General features: G+C 48.0%; 2 protein-coding genes across 10 annotated transcripts in view; both read left to right on the top strand.

Annotated features, from left to right (window-relative positions):
* The window catches only part of ABLIM3 (actin binding LIM protein family member 3), a 99773-nt gene extending 96789 nt beyond the window's left edge, over positions 1 to 2984 (top strand). For 8 of the 9 annotated variants that reach the window (XM_016150342.2, XM_016150340.2, XM_016150338.2 and 5 more), the window contains one exon: positions 872 to 2984. In XM_016150342.2, the coding sequence (XP_016005828.1) occupies positions 872 to 985 (114 nt within the window). In that variant the 3' untranslated portion in view covers positions 986 to 2984. The remainder of the gene's footprint in view (positions 1 to 871) is intronic. The other variant, XM_016150337.2, reaches the window with a different exon arrangement.
* Positions 2985 to 12854: 9870 nt separating this feature from the next.
* AFAP1L1 (actin filament associated protein 1 like 1) overlaps positions 12855 to 14931 on the top strand; it is a 56939-nt gene continuing 54862 nt past the window's right edge. The window contains exon 1 of the mRNA XM_016150343.2: positions 12855 to 12915. Within this exon, the coding sequence (XP_016005829.2) occupies positions 12900 to 12915 (16 nt within the window). The 5' untranslated portion in view covers positions 12855 to 12899. The remainder of the gene's footprint in view (positions 12916 to 14931) is intronic.

Below are 14931 nucleotides of genomic sequence, written 5' to 3'. Positions count from 1 at the left end.
GCTGAAACCCTGCCTTAGGCCCTGCACCAGTTCAGGGCGGAGGCCCAACTGGCTCAATTAGCTAATATAATTGCTACCAACAACTCATCCCAGCGATTCCAGAAAAGCTGCAAGAATAATAAAATGAACATCAGTCTACCCCTCACCTAAATGCAGCAATTGTTAACATTTTGCCACATTTTAAAATGCCATATGTTTCTAACTAAAAAAGCTTTTGACAATGTATCACCTTTCAAGAGTGCTTGGAAAGGAGAGAGGGAGGGCAGGCAGAAGGGGCGCGGTGGGCAACCTCCCATGGAATGCAAAACAATGATTCATTACATGGCTTGCTTTCGTATGAGAAAGAGATGAAAGGACATTTCAGTGGGTGGAGAAATATGAACAGTAATTTTTTTTCATTGTCTTGCCTGAGGAACAGCCATCCAGGTCATTTGTAAGAGGAATTATTAATATTAATAAGAGGAAATACACCCTAAAATATTGGCCATGCCTCCTTTTACTCATGAAAGACAGGAATAGCATTAACCCATAAACACTCCTGACACAGAATGAATGCATGTAGCAGAAAGGTGAGGTCAACCAGGATGCATCGCAGGGCACGTAGGTGATGCATAAGTCCCATCTGAATCTTGAGCAGGGGCAGTCTCTCCAGCCAGACCAGCTCTAAAGGTTCCTCCGAGGAAACATTCATTCACGCATTCATCCATTCACCAAATACTCACCGCACACCTTCTGTGCGTCAGACACCACGCCAGGCACAGTACATCCAGAGGAAGCATACGGTGACTGCTTCTGCCTCCACCTGACCCCATCCTACACCTCACATCCTCAAGCTGTTGTTTTCTCTCTGTCCCTTCCCACCTCCTTTCAGCGCCACCTGTCCCAAGAAGAGTTCTACCAAGTCTTTGGCATGACCATCTCCGAGTTTGACCGGCTGGCACTCTGGAAGAGGAATGAACTGAAGAAGCAAGCCCGGCTGTTCTAGGCAGAGGCGCTATAAATATATATGCATTTATATAAATATATATATGTAAAATCTCTATACTGAAGCTCGGTATAATCCTCTTGTGTTAACAGGACACGCTGCCTGCCATGAGACTTGCTTTTCTGTACTGTCGGGCAAGCCCGCGTCATCAAGATATTTTTATGCTACTTACTTTCTCTTTTCTAAGTGCAATGGGGTTTGGGAATGGGATTTGAGAGGACTCCCATCCTTTTACTGGGGATCCTTTTGATACTGAAACATCTGTCCTGACTTGAGTCCCCCAAGGGCCAACCCTCCTTCCTAAAGGAGGTGCCTGAAGAAGTCTCCTCTCTGCTTCCTGGCACTTTTCCCCAGCCTCCAAGGCAGATGCTGACCATGCAGTTTTCACGTCTTTATTGGCCCCAGAGGGGCCCTCCCATGGGAGGATCCACAAGTGATCTCCCAAAGTCACTGAGCATCTTTGAAAGCCCATGCAAGATTTTCTCATCACCCCCAATTAGGAGCCTGGTGCTCTCTGGAGATGATTCAGTTAGAAGCGTGGGCCTCAGATCGACTCCTTACAGCAGTAAACAGAAGTGGATAGGGCCTGGCCTCTCATCAGCTCTTCAAGCCTCCTCCTTCTGTTCTTGATCCTAACCTCTCCCTGGTCCAAATTTATGACTCATGGTAGGAAAAGAAGAGGTGCATGCTTTCCCTCCACCACTTCCAACCGACCCCTCTGCCTGGTCCCGATGTGGAGAACCAGAAGGAAGCCGTGGGAGCTGGGAGTGGGAGACAGGGCAGGGCGCCTGTTAGCATCGGAGCTGCAGGGCATCTTGAGACCCTCTTCTCTCCCTCACTTCTCTCAGCACCCTGACCCTTCCCCCTTAGAGGAGCGCCCTTTTATTGCAGCCTGTATTCTTCAGCCTTACTACAATCTATGTGCCTGACAACTCAACACACCACAGGGCTAACGTTCCCACCGTACTCCAACTGGACAACTAGACAGACAACCTCCAACACCCTCTCAAGGTAACACAGGCCGTGTTCCCAAGAAAGGTTCCTGGTCTATGCTTGCTGGTCCCTAGGTCGGTAGGGCAACCCAACCAGTCCCAGGCTCCTTGTGCAAAGTTGGCCAAGTTTCATAGGGGAAACTTTCCGAAGAATGGCTGCTTATGAGATTCCAAAACGAAGCACTGACCAACACCACTCATGACCACCCTGGATTTCCCCAGTGGCTGCTTTTCCTGCCTCCCTGCCTTCTGGAAGAGGAGTGAAAACTTAACTTTCTCTCCTCCCCTTTCCAAACCTTCTAACTGAGTTGGCGATGTTTGGTGGGGTCTGTTCCTTCCTGGAGATGCCTTGAGTCAGACAATTTTGAGGTCTTGGAGGAAGGAGGAAGAAGTAGAAATGACAATTATGACTCTCAAGAGGTTGGTGATGTGACGTGGCAAATGCAGAACTGACTTCAACAAATCCTCACTGAGCACTTACTGTATACTGAGCACTGAGCGGGGGAGGGAGATGGGAACATGGGGACGATCAGCTTGGGGCCTGGTCTGGGGGCATGCCTCCTAACGGGGGTATCACAAGGCATGTACTCAAACATGATGGATGGCAGAAAGTGATGGGAGGTGGCATGAGAAAGTGTCTGTGACTCTACTGAAAAGGCTTATGCAGTTGGTGCAGATGAAAGAGAGAGCTTTCTGGAAAAGATGACATTTGAGCAAAGTTCAGGGAGGACCTTTGTAAACTGGGAGGAGACTGTAACTTGAAAGGGTGACAGTGTGAGGGGCTGGAAGGGAGGTCTGATATGCTCTCATTTAAAATATCAACCCTCTCTGTAACTTCTCTTTTGGGCCAATGTCTTTCAACTGCCCTGACCCTTTAGAAATGTCCCCAGCCAGATGCAATCATTGAAACTGCCTCATTATCACTGGTTGAGAAGTTGGCAAGATTTGAAGGGCTTTTGTTGTTGTTGGATATTTTTGTTTCCCATAAAGCACATGATTTCAACTCAGACCTGTGTCCTTCTGTTGGTATAGTGTGAATGGAGATGAGTGACATGGGAAGAGGCTGAACTTTTTTCAAAATAAGAGTCTAGAGAGTAGCTCTCCCTTGGCATCAGTTTCTCTTTCTGTAAAAGAAGAAAATCTGATGAGGTAAGCACCACCTAGACGGTTCCTGCACAACATGGGATCCTGCAAGATGGCAGAGGATATTCCAACAGCAAATAAGATTCTGTGATTAAAAAATAATAACAATGACAGTAATCATTCCCATTATTAAGTACCAACAATGAGCCAGGTTCTATGCTGAGGGCTTTACACCCATCATTTCATTTGAGCCTCTGTAACAACCCAAGAGGCGGCCACTACTCTGATCTCCATCTCACAGATAAGGAAACAGTTTTGAGGAGGACACAGTCACTGCGGTGGTGCCAGAAACCAGTTCTAATCTTTCCTACTGGAAAGGTTAGCTTACCCACTCTTATCAGTCAGGATGTTTTCAGCTCTACGTAAAGAGTGCCTTCCTAAAAGTGCCATAAACAACGAGAATGCAGATTTTCTTGTACAGCCAAGTCTAAGGTGCAGAGCTAGTCAATTAAGCAGTGATGCCATCAGCAGCCTGGGTTTTGGGGGGGGGGGTTGTTTGTTTGTTCGTTTGTTTTGCATTTCTTCACTTCACCATATTCAGCATATTGGCTTGTGTCCTCAGGTGTGACCCCTCCCCCATGTTTACGAAAGGCTGCTGTGGCTCCAACTATCATGACCTCACACAACCACATCAAAAAACAGGAAAGAAACTTCCCTTTGTGTATCCCTTTCAATCAGAAAAACTTTCCCAGAAGTCCTCAGTAGACTTCTCTGTAGCTCCCACTGGCCAGAACAAGGGAATAGGCCCATGACCTTGCTGCAAAGAAGGCTGGGAAACTGGGAGGCAGGAGCCCTGCTGACAAAGAATAGAAACAGGGCGGACAAGGAATAGCCTCTGGATAAGTAAATCACAGCGTCCCTGCCACAGCCACTGCCCCTCCTCTCAGAGACTCACAATGCACATTGCCAAAAGTCCTGAATTACCTTCGTTTAATCCAATGTTTCATAAACTACTTTGACAAAACTCTGTTTAAGAAATGTTATTTCATCTATTCTAAGATATATGCTTTTTTCACATTTTGACATCTCTGAAGATGAGCCGTGGCTCAAAAATGTCTCTTTTCTTGACCTCTCATCCTATGATTTCTTCTAAGTATCATCTCCACCACGACCCCGCCAAGACAGGTGGCTCAAATGTAGAAAAGTATACTCAAGAATGTTCCTTTTCTCCCTGCCTACACAGGCACCCAACAGATATTTACTTATTGAACATCTGTTGCCAGGCAGGAGCACTTAGGATACAGCAGTGCGTAAGGCAGGTGTGAGCTCTCATGGAGCTCTGGAGAAAACAGGCTGTAAATAAGTAAACAGAAAAAGAGATGGTACATGAAGATAACAGCTAGAGACGACGAATAGGGTGCCGGAGAGAGAGGAGCAGAGAGGAACTTACGTCCTATACTAACTGAAGGTTGAAAACAGAGTACCCAAGACAAAAGTACGGGCGGGAGCATCTAGGTATATGCAAAGGCACCGGGTGGACCTAAAAGTGCCGGTGAGGACAGAGTAGAGCGAGTGAAGTAAGTGAAGGGGGGAGAGTGAAATTGGAAGAGGGGGAGCAGGCAGCAGGCTCCAGAACATGCAGAGGGGCTAGAAAGGCACCTCTTATTCACTCAGACACAGTGAGCACTGGCTCGCGCTGTGGTAGTCAACATGCTGGATGCAGGGAGAATCCCTCCAAGCCTTGCTGCTGAAGCGTGGTCCCCAGCCAGCAGCACTGGAGTTACCTGGGAGCTTGTGAGCAATGCTCTGTCTCATGCCGCACTCCCAACCTACTCAGTCCGCATCTGTATTTTACTTTAATAAGACTGCCAGGTCATTCCCACACATAGTGAAGTTTGAGAAGAACTGCTCTAAACCACCATCCTTTTACGGACAGACACAACATTTTGTGTCTGACTTTCTGAAGTTCTAGAAAGGAACCCTTTCCCCGTGCACATAACCTTTTTTGGACACTGGGGGGCAACCTTACATTAATAAAGCAGAACACAGCCAGCATGGGAGGGCACAGAAACCAGAAAAGGTTAGAGCGTAATGCCAATACAATGGCCACATTTTGCAGCCAAGGAAACCAGCCCACTGAGTGTTTGAGCAGATGAGGACAAGCAGCCAGCTTTCCTGCACCCACAGCGGCTCATCCTCACCAGGCACCTGGCCCAGAACCAAGGGGATGGGGTTGTGGAGGGTATTAGCAGCTGCTGCTAGCCACCGAACAGAGCCAAACACAAAGCAGAAGGGCTTAAAATTCAACAGGAACAAAGCACTGTTAAAATTCATAGCAATTAACATCACAATATTATGCCAACTCTGTTAATGCCCCATGTAGAATTAAGTTTCAAATGCTTTATTCCACATCAGAATTTGAGTAGCTAAAAACCTTGACTGCACAGTGATAAACATCTGCTTTTACATACACAGCTATGAGCTATAGCCAAGCAGTTCAGAAGCCCTGGAGTGAGACTCTAAGTAAATAAAATCTGAAGCCGTGAAGATGAGGGACAGCCTCTCATTACTGCCCAAGAGCCCACCTGCCTTCTCACTGGGCCTGGTCCGACTGGCATAGGGGCACAGGCAAGAGACCAAAGGCCTGCAGTCACCCTCATGGCTACTCCTTGGAACAAATTAGGACAAAGTATACAGATGAATCAGGTTAAAAAAGTAAGGTGACATTTATGCCCATGACCGAAAGTGTTTCCCTCTGAGTGGGGAACTATGCCCAAATTTCAGTCACTCGAACACCATCTTCACACTTTTCATAAGACTATTTACTCAGTGCTATTCACATAATATTTTTCTTTCAACTAACTCTCATACCTGATGTTTCTATTTTAAACAATATCAGTAAAATGATGGGTTTGTAAAGACTCGTTATATGTTTTAAATACAAATTCAATTAATCCATCACTCTTTTAATATCTGAGTTTATCCCACAAAGTCATCAACAGTCTCAATCCCACACTCTGGGGAGCATCGCTCCTTCTGACAGAAGTGGGAGAGGAGATATATATTCCCTCAGTTTCTTCATGAGGTCTGGTCTTTGGGGAACCAAAGGGGAAACCAGCTGAAGATGCTGCAGGGAGAAGGAAACACAAGCTACTCTGACAACCGAGCGGGGCCTGACGACCCCCTGCCAACCTCAGAGAGACAAGCCCGTCATATACCACCAGCTGGCTCCTGGGGCACCATGCCCACAGGAAGACCCTGGGCCTTGCTCAGGTTTTCGCTGAGTACAGAGCCTTCTCCTTGCTGCTTGGGTCGTAAAGCCTTTGACTTCATGAGCACTGCCATGAGCCGTGTGGCAGGGACATTACAGCACCATGGTTAGACTCAGCCTATTTACTAGGCACAAGCTATGGGCTGAACTGTGTCCCCTGCCCCCAAATAAAATCATGTTAAAGTCCTAACCCCACTATCTTAGAATGTGGCTGTATTTGGAAATAGGGTCTTAAAAGAGGTAATTAAGCTTAAAATGAGGTCACTAGGGCAGGTCTTAATCCAATCTGACTGATGTCCTTATAAGAGGAGGAGATTAGGGTACAAGGAGAGACACCAGGGGTGCCTGTGCATAAAGGAAAGGCCACAGGAAGAGGCAGCAAGACGGCAGCCAAGCCAAGGAGAGAGGCCTCGAAGAAAACCAACCCCGCTAACAGTTCTAGCTCAGACTTCCAGCCTCCAGAACTGTGAGAAAATAAATTTCCATTGTTTAAGCTACCCAGTCTGTGGTATTTCATGACAACCCTAGCAGGCCAATACACAACATGCACTCAGACTTGCAAAATAGGAATGAGAGCACCTGTTTCATAGGGTGTTAAGGAAGGAACGATGTGCTTCAAGAACAGTACCTGGCTGCAGGGGGAGGCGTACCTGACCCCTCAGCAGCACCCTCATTCTCATGTGGTTTACCAGACTAGCAGTGCCCCCACTGGGCCACCGCTGGAACTACAGGGAGAGAGGCCGGGCTCCTCACCCAGAATCCCCACTGCAGAGGTGTGCGGTCCTCGAGCCTTCGTTGCCACAGACCGGGAGAGACCACGTGAGGTGGAAGCCTCCACACAGGAAGGTGGAGTCAGGAGATGGAGAGAAAGTAGCGACTGCGCTGTCTGCATTTCTGGATCCGAGTTTCGCCCCTTCAACTCCTGTTACCCTCGAGCAAATCAATTCGCTTTTTGGTTTCAGCCACTTTGGGTTGCGATTCTATCACTTGCCACCAAAGAAGCCATGACAAACACACTGGCTTCCAGAGCGAATTGTCACTGACGCTGGAGTCTCGCCTGTGCGCCTTTGCTCTCCACGTGGGGGGGAGTGATGACAGTTTAAATAGCCAGGCATCTGCCCCCCTGGGAGTGTGCAACGGGACATGGGGCTCGACAGGATGGCCGAGTGAATACACAGGAAGAGGTCATAATCTGTCTCCGTCAGTCACTGAAAAGTGCTTGCAGGGCCTGGACCTAAAGGCATTTTTGTTCCCAAAGCCCTCTTGTGGATGAAGAATTTATTTTCATACAGGAGTGTGAAGTTAGAGACTTCCTCTCTGACACACAGGGTCTTGCCCACTTGGATCAGGAGAAATCATCCCAAGCAATGTGTCCTTCTGACAAAATAATAGCAGTATTTAATTTTATGCATATACACACACAAAATACCACCCCTTAACAGACTCTGGGTAACAGAAGCTGGAACCCGAGCAGCCCTCCTATCTAAGAGTAGCCGGTGTTCTGCAGAGGAGGAACCTGGCAGAATCTAAGGGTTTGATTTACAAAAAGCTACCCGCAGGGGGCAGCCTGGGCCTGCGGCTGCAATTTCAATAGCCTTTAATATCTCCATAAGCATCTGACAACGTCTTCAGGGGAAACCCACAGCGATTACAGTAACGCCCGAGGGTGGGTCAGGGCCTGCGCTAGGTGCTTTACATGTCTCATTTAACCCTCTGCGCACTACTTTTATCCTCATTTTATAGATGTGGAAATCAACCTTTGGTAAGTAGTTCATTCAAGGTTTCACAGCTGTACGTGACACAGCCTAAACTTGAACTCAGGGATGCCTCACCCCAAAGCCCATGAGCTTGGCCAGTGCGCAACAACTACCTCCCTAAAGAGACGGATTTGGAGAGCGCTTCTCCTGCGCCAGGCAAGGCGCCAAGCACCCTATATACATGGTCACACGTAAGCCTCACAACCACCGTGTGAGGCAGCTATTATTAGCTCTAATTTTTAGATGAGGAATCTGGGGTTCAGAGAGGTTGAAGACCATGCCCTTGACTGGGTATCAAACTCAAGTCTACCCCGTTGCAAAGTCATGCTCTTCTCCAGTGCCCCACAAACGGGAGAGAGTGACATTTGTGGTGCGGGAGGACTGTGGTTCTACAGCCCTGGGCACCACTCTTGGTTCTGCATCTAAGTTCTCCTGTAATTTCAGGCAAGATTTCTTCCCCTCTCTTGGCCTCAGTTTCCTCATCTGACAATGAAGGGACCAGACTGGCTAATCTCTGAGGCTCTTCCCAGCTCTAAAGTTATTTCCAGTTTCAGTTTTAAGAAATTCACCTTGGACCTCTGCAGCCTGGCGTCAGCCTACAGCCTAGAGGTGAAGATGGGGCGTGCAACCCAGCCTTTCAGAAGGGGGTTAGTCCATGCTGCAGTCTTAAGGGTTGGGCATCACCTCGGCCCTCAGGGTGGAGGCATCCAGCTGGACAGATGCCCCAGAAGTCTTCACGAGTCCATAATTTCCATTGCTTAGGGACTCGAGGGTGCTCTTTTCTTGAGGAAGGACCCAAAGGAGGAGGCAAGCTTTAGGCAGCATTCGGGCATAAAAACCAAAGTTTCCTTTCCTCCAGACACAATCAGTGCATGGGGCGCTGTTGACCACTGAAGCCAAGCCCTGCAGCCTGGGTGCAGACAGGAGGCCTGTGCCCTGGAACAGAAACTGAAGGTGTGACAAAAGGAGGGATTTTCATCCATCTGTGAAACTCTCTTTCTCCCAGCAGCCGCCATTCAGATCTCTATCTACTTTCCGGGGCCCAGGGTAGACCAGCGGGCATGTGTCATTTCCCTGGATAGGAGCTATAATAGCAACATTGTGCTGAGTGGAACAAGAGAGGTTTTCATACAGCGACCAGCATTGAACAGACATTCAATCAAGGGACTCTGGGGGCTCGCCCTGCACAAAAGAGCTCGAGAGAGGGGCCCTGGGCTGAAGAGAAGCCCAAAGGGCTGGGCTGCATGTCCACAGCAGCATGCAGTGGGGGTGGGAAGCGCAGAGGCATCGCTCACAGAACACCTCATTGCGATCTCATTTCCTTCTGCAGATAAATAAGCAAATAAATGATCCCAGAGGCTAAAAGCAACCCCTCGCCCCATGGCACATGCATTCATAGAAGCCTTCTGAATATTAGAGCATTCAGTCACTGATTCACTCCACTAGACTCATTACCACTTACCAGGCACCAGGCACTGCACTAGGGATGTAGCAATGAGTAATACATAATCCACGGGGCCAGGGGAAGGCAAGAAGTAAGTAGGAAATTCTACATTGACGACCCAATGGAAGAACCAAGAGTCATACAGTGACAGAGTCAGTGCAAGAACTCAGTTCTGAACCCCCAATCTGTGGTTTTCCTTACTCTTCTCAAGGTCTCCTGAGATCGCTGCTTGTCTACTCTAAGGAATGTTGGGTAGAGGCTCAGTAAAGAAGGCACCCGAAATACCATAATAAGGAATTTGGACTCTGAGGACAAAGGGGAGCCATCGTATATTTTTAAGGGAGATCCAATTGAGATCATAAAATGGTCACTCTGTTGGCCAAGGTGGAAGCAAACCTGGGGTCAAGGTGACGAGTTAGAAGGCTAGAGCATGTTTCTCTCACTTGGACAAAGAACCTTTAGCCTCAAAAATTTTCTTTCCCAGGGCTTCCCAATTCCACCTGATAAGCTAAGAATGAGGCTGGGGAGTATCGTTTGTTTTCACAAGACCGGGAGCATGAAGGAGTTGAAAGTTTTCTTCCTGGAATTGTTCACTGGGACTGAATTTGATATCTTTTTACAGAGCTAAAGCAATTCACACAGAATTCTTCAGGCAAGCACCAAGCAAACCTGGAAGACTTGGTACTGAGCAAGAAAAAGGAGAAGATATGAGGTCAATCCTAACAATCCTTTCCAGAGAGTTGCACCCCAACAGGGAAATGCAAAGGGGAGGAGGAAACCAGGCATCCGCGACCTCCCTCCTCATCCTCTCCTTGGCGCTTCCCACCCAACACCCCATAGTCCAGCCAAACCAAACGGCACTGCAGACACATCCTGCAGTTTCCTATCTCTGTCTTCGCTCGTACTGTTTTCTCTGCCTGTGATGTTATCTTCTCATGCAGACTCACCCAAATGTCTGTTAACCAGCACTGTCTCCGTGATCAGGAAGAAATTCTTGCTTTGTCTTGATAAACTCCAAAAGCATTTTTCTCTTCTCTTGTGTTTTTCATATAATAACTTGTAATTAAATTATTTTCTACATGTTCATCTCCTCTACTAGATTGTGGATTCCTTGAAGGCAGAGATTATTCTCCCAATAGGAACTTGCTCAGAGTGCAATAAATATTCCTAAGTGAACTGATGAAAAGGGGAGATGGATTTTAGGGTAACTATAGACCTCATTAAAGGAAAATTACAGAAAAAAAAATGTATAATTATTCCTTGTCCAAACCCACAAGTAGCCTCCTCATCTATCCAGTTGTCCTAACAACCAAGCTGCAGTCAACTTAGTCAACAGTGCCACCTAGTGGACACTATGGGTAATGATCTGACCTACTACCACTACACCTTCACAGCAACTTTTTCTTACTGCATAGACTGAGTTCTTTCATTTTTACATCTTTTCCAGACCACAGCTCAGTTAATGCATTCATAAATACTTCTACAGATACACATCAGTCCTTCTTAGCCTTTTTGATCTTTCTGTTCCAATTCCGTGATAAACTTCCAACGTCCTCCAAAGTTGTTGAAAGTTAATCTACCCAAGTCTCCATCTGTTTTTGTGGTAGTCATGTTCTCTATTTTAAAAATTATTTCAAAAAAAATATTTTTAAAAAATATTAATGGGGTAATCTGGAAACTGAACTACAGTTTATAGCCTTGACTCTAAGTGTTTCAGAGTTCGAACAGTGAACTTTTGGAACTTCATCCACTTGTAAATTGTTGGTTGCTTTAGAATTTAAATTGCCCTTTTCATATTGGAAAAGTGGGCAAGAATAAAGAGGAACTTGAAAAATAATAATAGCTCACATTTTTATAGCTATTTATGGTTTATAAAATGGGTTTTTATCATCATTTGGCCTCAAAACAGCTCTATGAGGTCAGTATGAGGTTTCCCTCAGCACAGATGAGCAAGCAAACCTCTTAGTAAGTAGTGAAGCAAGAGCTCACACACAAGTCTGATTCGAATCCCAGTTTTTTTCACTACACCACATTTCTTCTGAGTGCTCATACACGGGCACACTAAACTACCCAGGCATTTCTGCAAAGCGACCATTAATTTCAACCTATGCGTGCATAAAAGCAATAGAGAAAAAATCCCCAGTCCAGGAAAGTGCAGGATGCTCCTTCCCAAGCCCTTCCCTGCCTCTCTGCCTGTGCTGTTCCAGTGTCAGAGTGTTCTAAGCAAAGGAGCGGCCTGACCACAACTGGAAACCAAGACCTGCCCACCTGGGGAAGGAGAGGCATACAAAAGGAGAATTGAGCCAGGACTCCACTTTATGAAAGGTCTTAAATTTAGACATTTCGTATTGTCTATAAATGAGACATTTTCATAAAGATACAGGATGAAAGAAGTTGACATCCTTCTTACAACTTTAAACTTAAACCCTATTCCAGGACCACACTGGCCATAGCAATATTTTTTTTCTACATCCTGTAATTATTTTGGGAACAGCACACTTATATCACACTGTATTTTGTATGCTAACTGTTCATTTCCATAACTTTAACACTTCTTTTTTTTTTTTGCCTTTCTTCCCGTTTTAGTATACCAGGAATCTCAAAAGTTGGAAGTACCCAAATCATTGCCCACCTTTTAGCAATCTTGTCTGTTTCTCTTTTCCTACATGGTTTTCTTTTTGAAGGTTGTTAGGTTTTTTTGTTTGTTTTTGTTTTCGTTTTTTTAAATCATTATTACTTCACCCTCTTTCACACCATATCGACACCAAGATAGCCCCCGGTCCACTGTCTGGCGCTAGAAGGTGCTCAGGAAGGACCTATCCGATGGAGACGAGAATTTTCCCAAAGCCAGGAAAATTCAGGTGGCAGCTGCAGTGAAATAGGTTTTGATTCCATCGCGGAGAAAAATACGTTCTAACAGCCTTGGCAATGCGAAGATGGAGTGGGCTGGTAGATGCGTTAGTGAGCCCCCGATCACTAACCGAGCACAAGCACAGCTGAATATCGCCTTGGTCGGGACTGGGGTGGGACGCATGGGCGGGGGAACGAAAGAAAGCCTGTGAATCGGCAAGTGGGCCCCCCGGACCCCGGGCCCCAGCGGGAGAGGAGTGGACGGCAGGGCGTGGCGCGGGCGTGTGCGGGACACGGGACACCGGCCGGCGGCCCAGGGGGCGAGGCGTGCTCCGGGTCTATTCCGGGAGCGGCGTGGAGGGGCGGGCGGGGGCGCCGGGCAAGCATCCTGTCTGGGGGAGGGGACGCGCGGAGGGAGGTCCCGCGGGGCAGACTGGAGAGCGCGGCGCGGCCGCCGCTGCCAGCCCCGCCGGAGCCACCGCGCCCTGTGCCGCGCGCCCCGGGATCGGCCGGCGCCATGGACCGAGGCCGCGGTAAGGGGAGCCGCAGCAGCCCAACTTGCTGCTGCGCGGGGAGGGCGAGGGAGAACCGGGCGATCTAGAGGCCACAGAGGAGGAGGGAGAGAGGGCCACGGGGAGAGGGCGGGGGAGTGGAAGGCCGGTTGCTGTGTGCGCAGGTGTCTCCTGCTGCTGGGGCACCACGGTATCTGTTAGTCACTCTTGTCCTGGGGCTGGGTGGTCCCCTGTGTGTAAAACCAGAGTTTCATACACTCAGAGTTCTAACTTCATTTTTAAAAAATCCCCCATAGGATTCCCGAGACCGGTGAGCTCTCCCACCCCACTCTTCTCAATAAGGGTAACAGTAAGGATTGCCAGGTTACAGTCTGCAATACCCCCGTATGTGATGCCCCCACTGTGCAACTGGCGAGAAGCCCCAGGAGACGAAGTCTGCAGGCGCCTAGGGCACTGAGGGGAGGAGGTGCAGGCGTGCATGTGCGTGTGCGTGTGCGTGTATGTGGGTGTCTGAGCCCTGGCTCTGTTCCTGACAACCTACGTGACCTTGGCCCAGTCCCTTCTACTCTCTGAGCTAGTGACAAAGTTGGACTCGATGGCCCCTCAGGCCCCTTCCTGCTCAAACTCACTGGAGGTGAGGGTATCTGACAGAAAGCTCACAGGAGTGGTGGGGGCTTGCAGACACTGTAACTGACCTAAGAGAGCAGGGTCACAGCGGGCTGTGCTTAAGAAAAAGCCTAGACATCTCAAAGGGCATGCGTCTGTAAAAGAAGTGGCCTGCTCGGACATGGGGATAGTGTCTAAGACTGGGACACAACTGTCCTAACCCCCAACCTCTGGGATCCAAAGAGGTCAAGTGTGAATGCACTTGGTAAACTGGTGAGTGCTGCTCCAACAGAAGAAACATTATTATTCCTATTATTAATGGAAAATTCCTCCCTTCTCTACAATAATCTTACACCCTTCCTCCATCTGCCTGTTTGCTGTGCTGAGGCCCTCCAGGAGGGGGAAAAAGGAGTGAGGAGAGGTGTGGAAGCAGGTAGGCGGGCAGTGGGGCAGGCATGAGTGCACGAGATGTCATGGTTTATAAACGATGCACTCCCCTGCACTCCCATTATTAAGTCAGAGTTCAGAAGGCTATAGGGCACCCCATGCTGGGGAAAGCTTCCCCACCCACCTCTACCTCCAGCACAAAATTCTGCATGCACCCTCTCCTTCCTGGGCCTGGAAGGGCAGGCAGAAAATGGAGGGGGCTTCTGTCTGGCTCTTTGTGGATTGATGCTGTGATTGTAAAGCAGTTGCCACCTGTTAAGTTTGCCAAGAGTATACACACTCTCCCAGGAGCAGAAAGAGAAAGAGAAAGGAGCACTTTTAATATCCTGCCACCTCTGTCACCGACTCCCACATCGTACATCTAAAGCAGAGCAGTCCCCCATCCCATTACCCACCGACACACACGAGGTGCCAAATTCCACCTTGTCTTGTACAAAAACCCATACCTAGCCTATACAGAATTATGGAAAGCAGACTATGTCCTCCTTAGACACACTAAGGGTGACAATAATTCATTTAGTTTTAAATACTTAACGACCGACACCTCCCTTCAGAAGGCTGTCTCCAGAGCACTCTTCCTAGGAAGCCGGACTTCCTGGGAATCCGTTAGGACTCAGAATGTTCTGGGGCTCTGACTCTCTCCCGCACTTTCCAAGCCTACTTTTCTTCCCCTTCACAGCTCATGTCACAATGTGCCATTACTCTAAGAGTTAGTTATCCAACTACCTGTTGGTGTCTACTTCCCTTGCCCTAATGTACGCTTCTGGAAGGCTGGGAGTGGATCTATGTGGTCACTCTGTTGGCACATGTCTGGCGCACGGCAGGAGCTCACTGACAGTGGTTCAATTAGTTAATCAGTAATATGAAACATACTTTATAGTACAGCTCGGGTTAATTGTAATACTAACTTAAAATATATTACTAAATCCTCACACCAGAGCAGTTCTTTGTGATCTGCACGAGTTTTCTGAAAATGTGAGTGGG

This window comes from Rousettus aegyptiacus, unplaced genomic scaffold, assembly GCF_014176215.1.
Source record: "Rousettus aegyptiacus isolate mRouAeg1 unplaced genomic scaffold, mRouAeg1.p scaffold_m13_p_7, whole genome shotgun sequence".
Taxonomy (NCBI): Eukaryota; Metazoa; Chordata; class Mammalia; order Chiroptera; family Pteropodidae; genus Rousettus; species Rousettus aegyptiacus.
The sequence above is the reverse complement of the archived record's forward strand: the minus strand, read 5'-3'. Positions and strand labels throughout refer to the sequence as shown.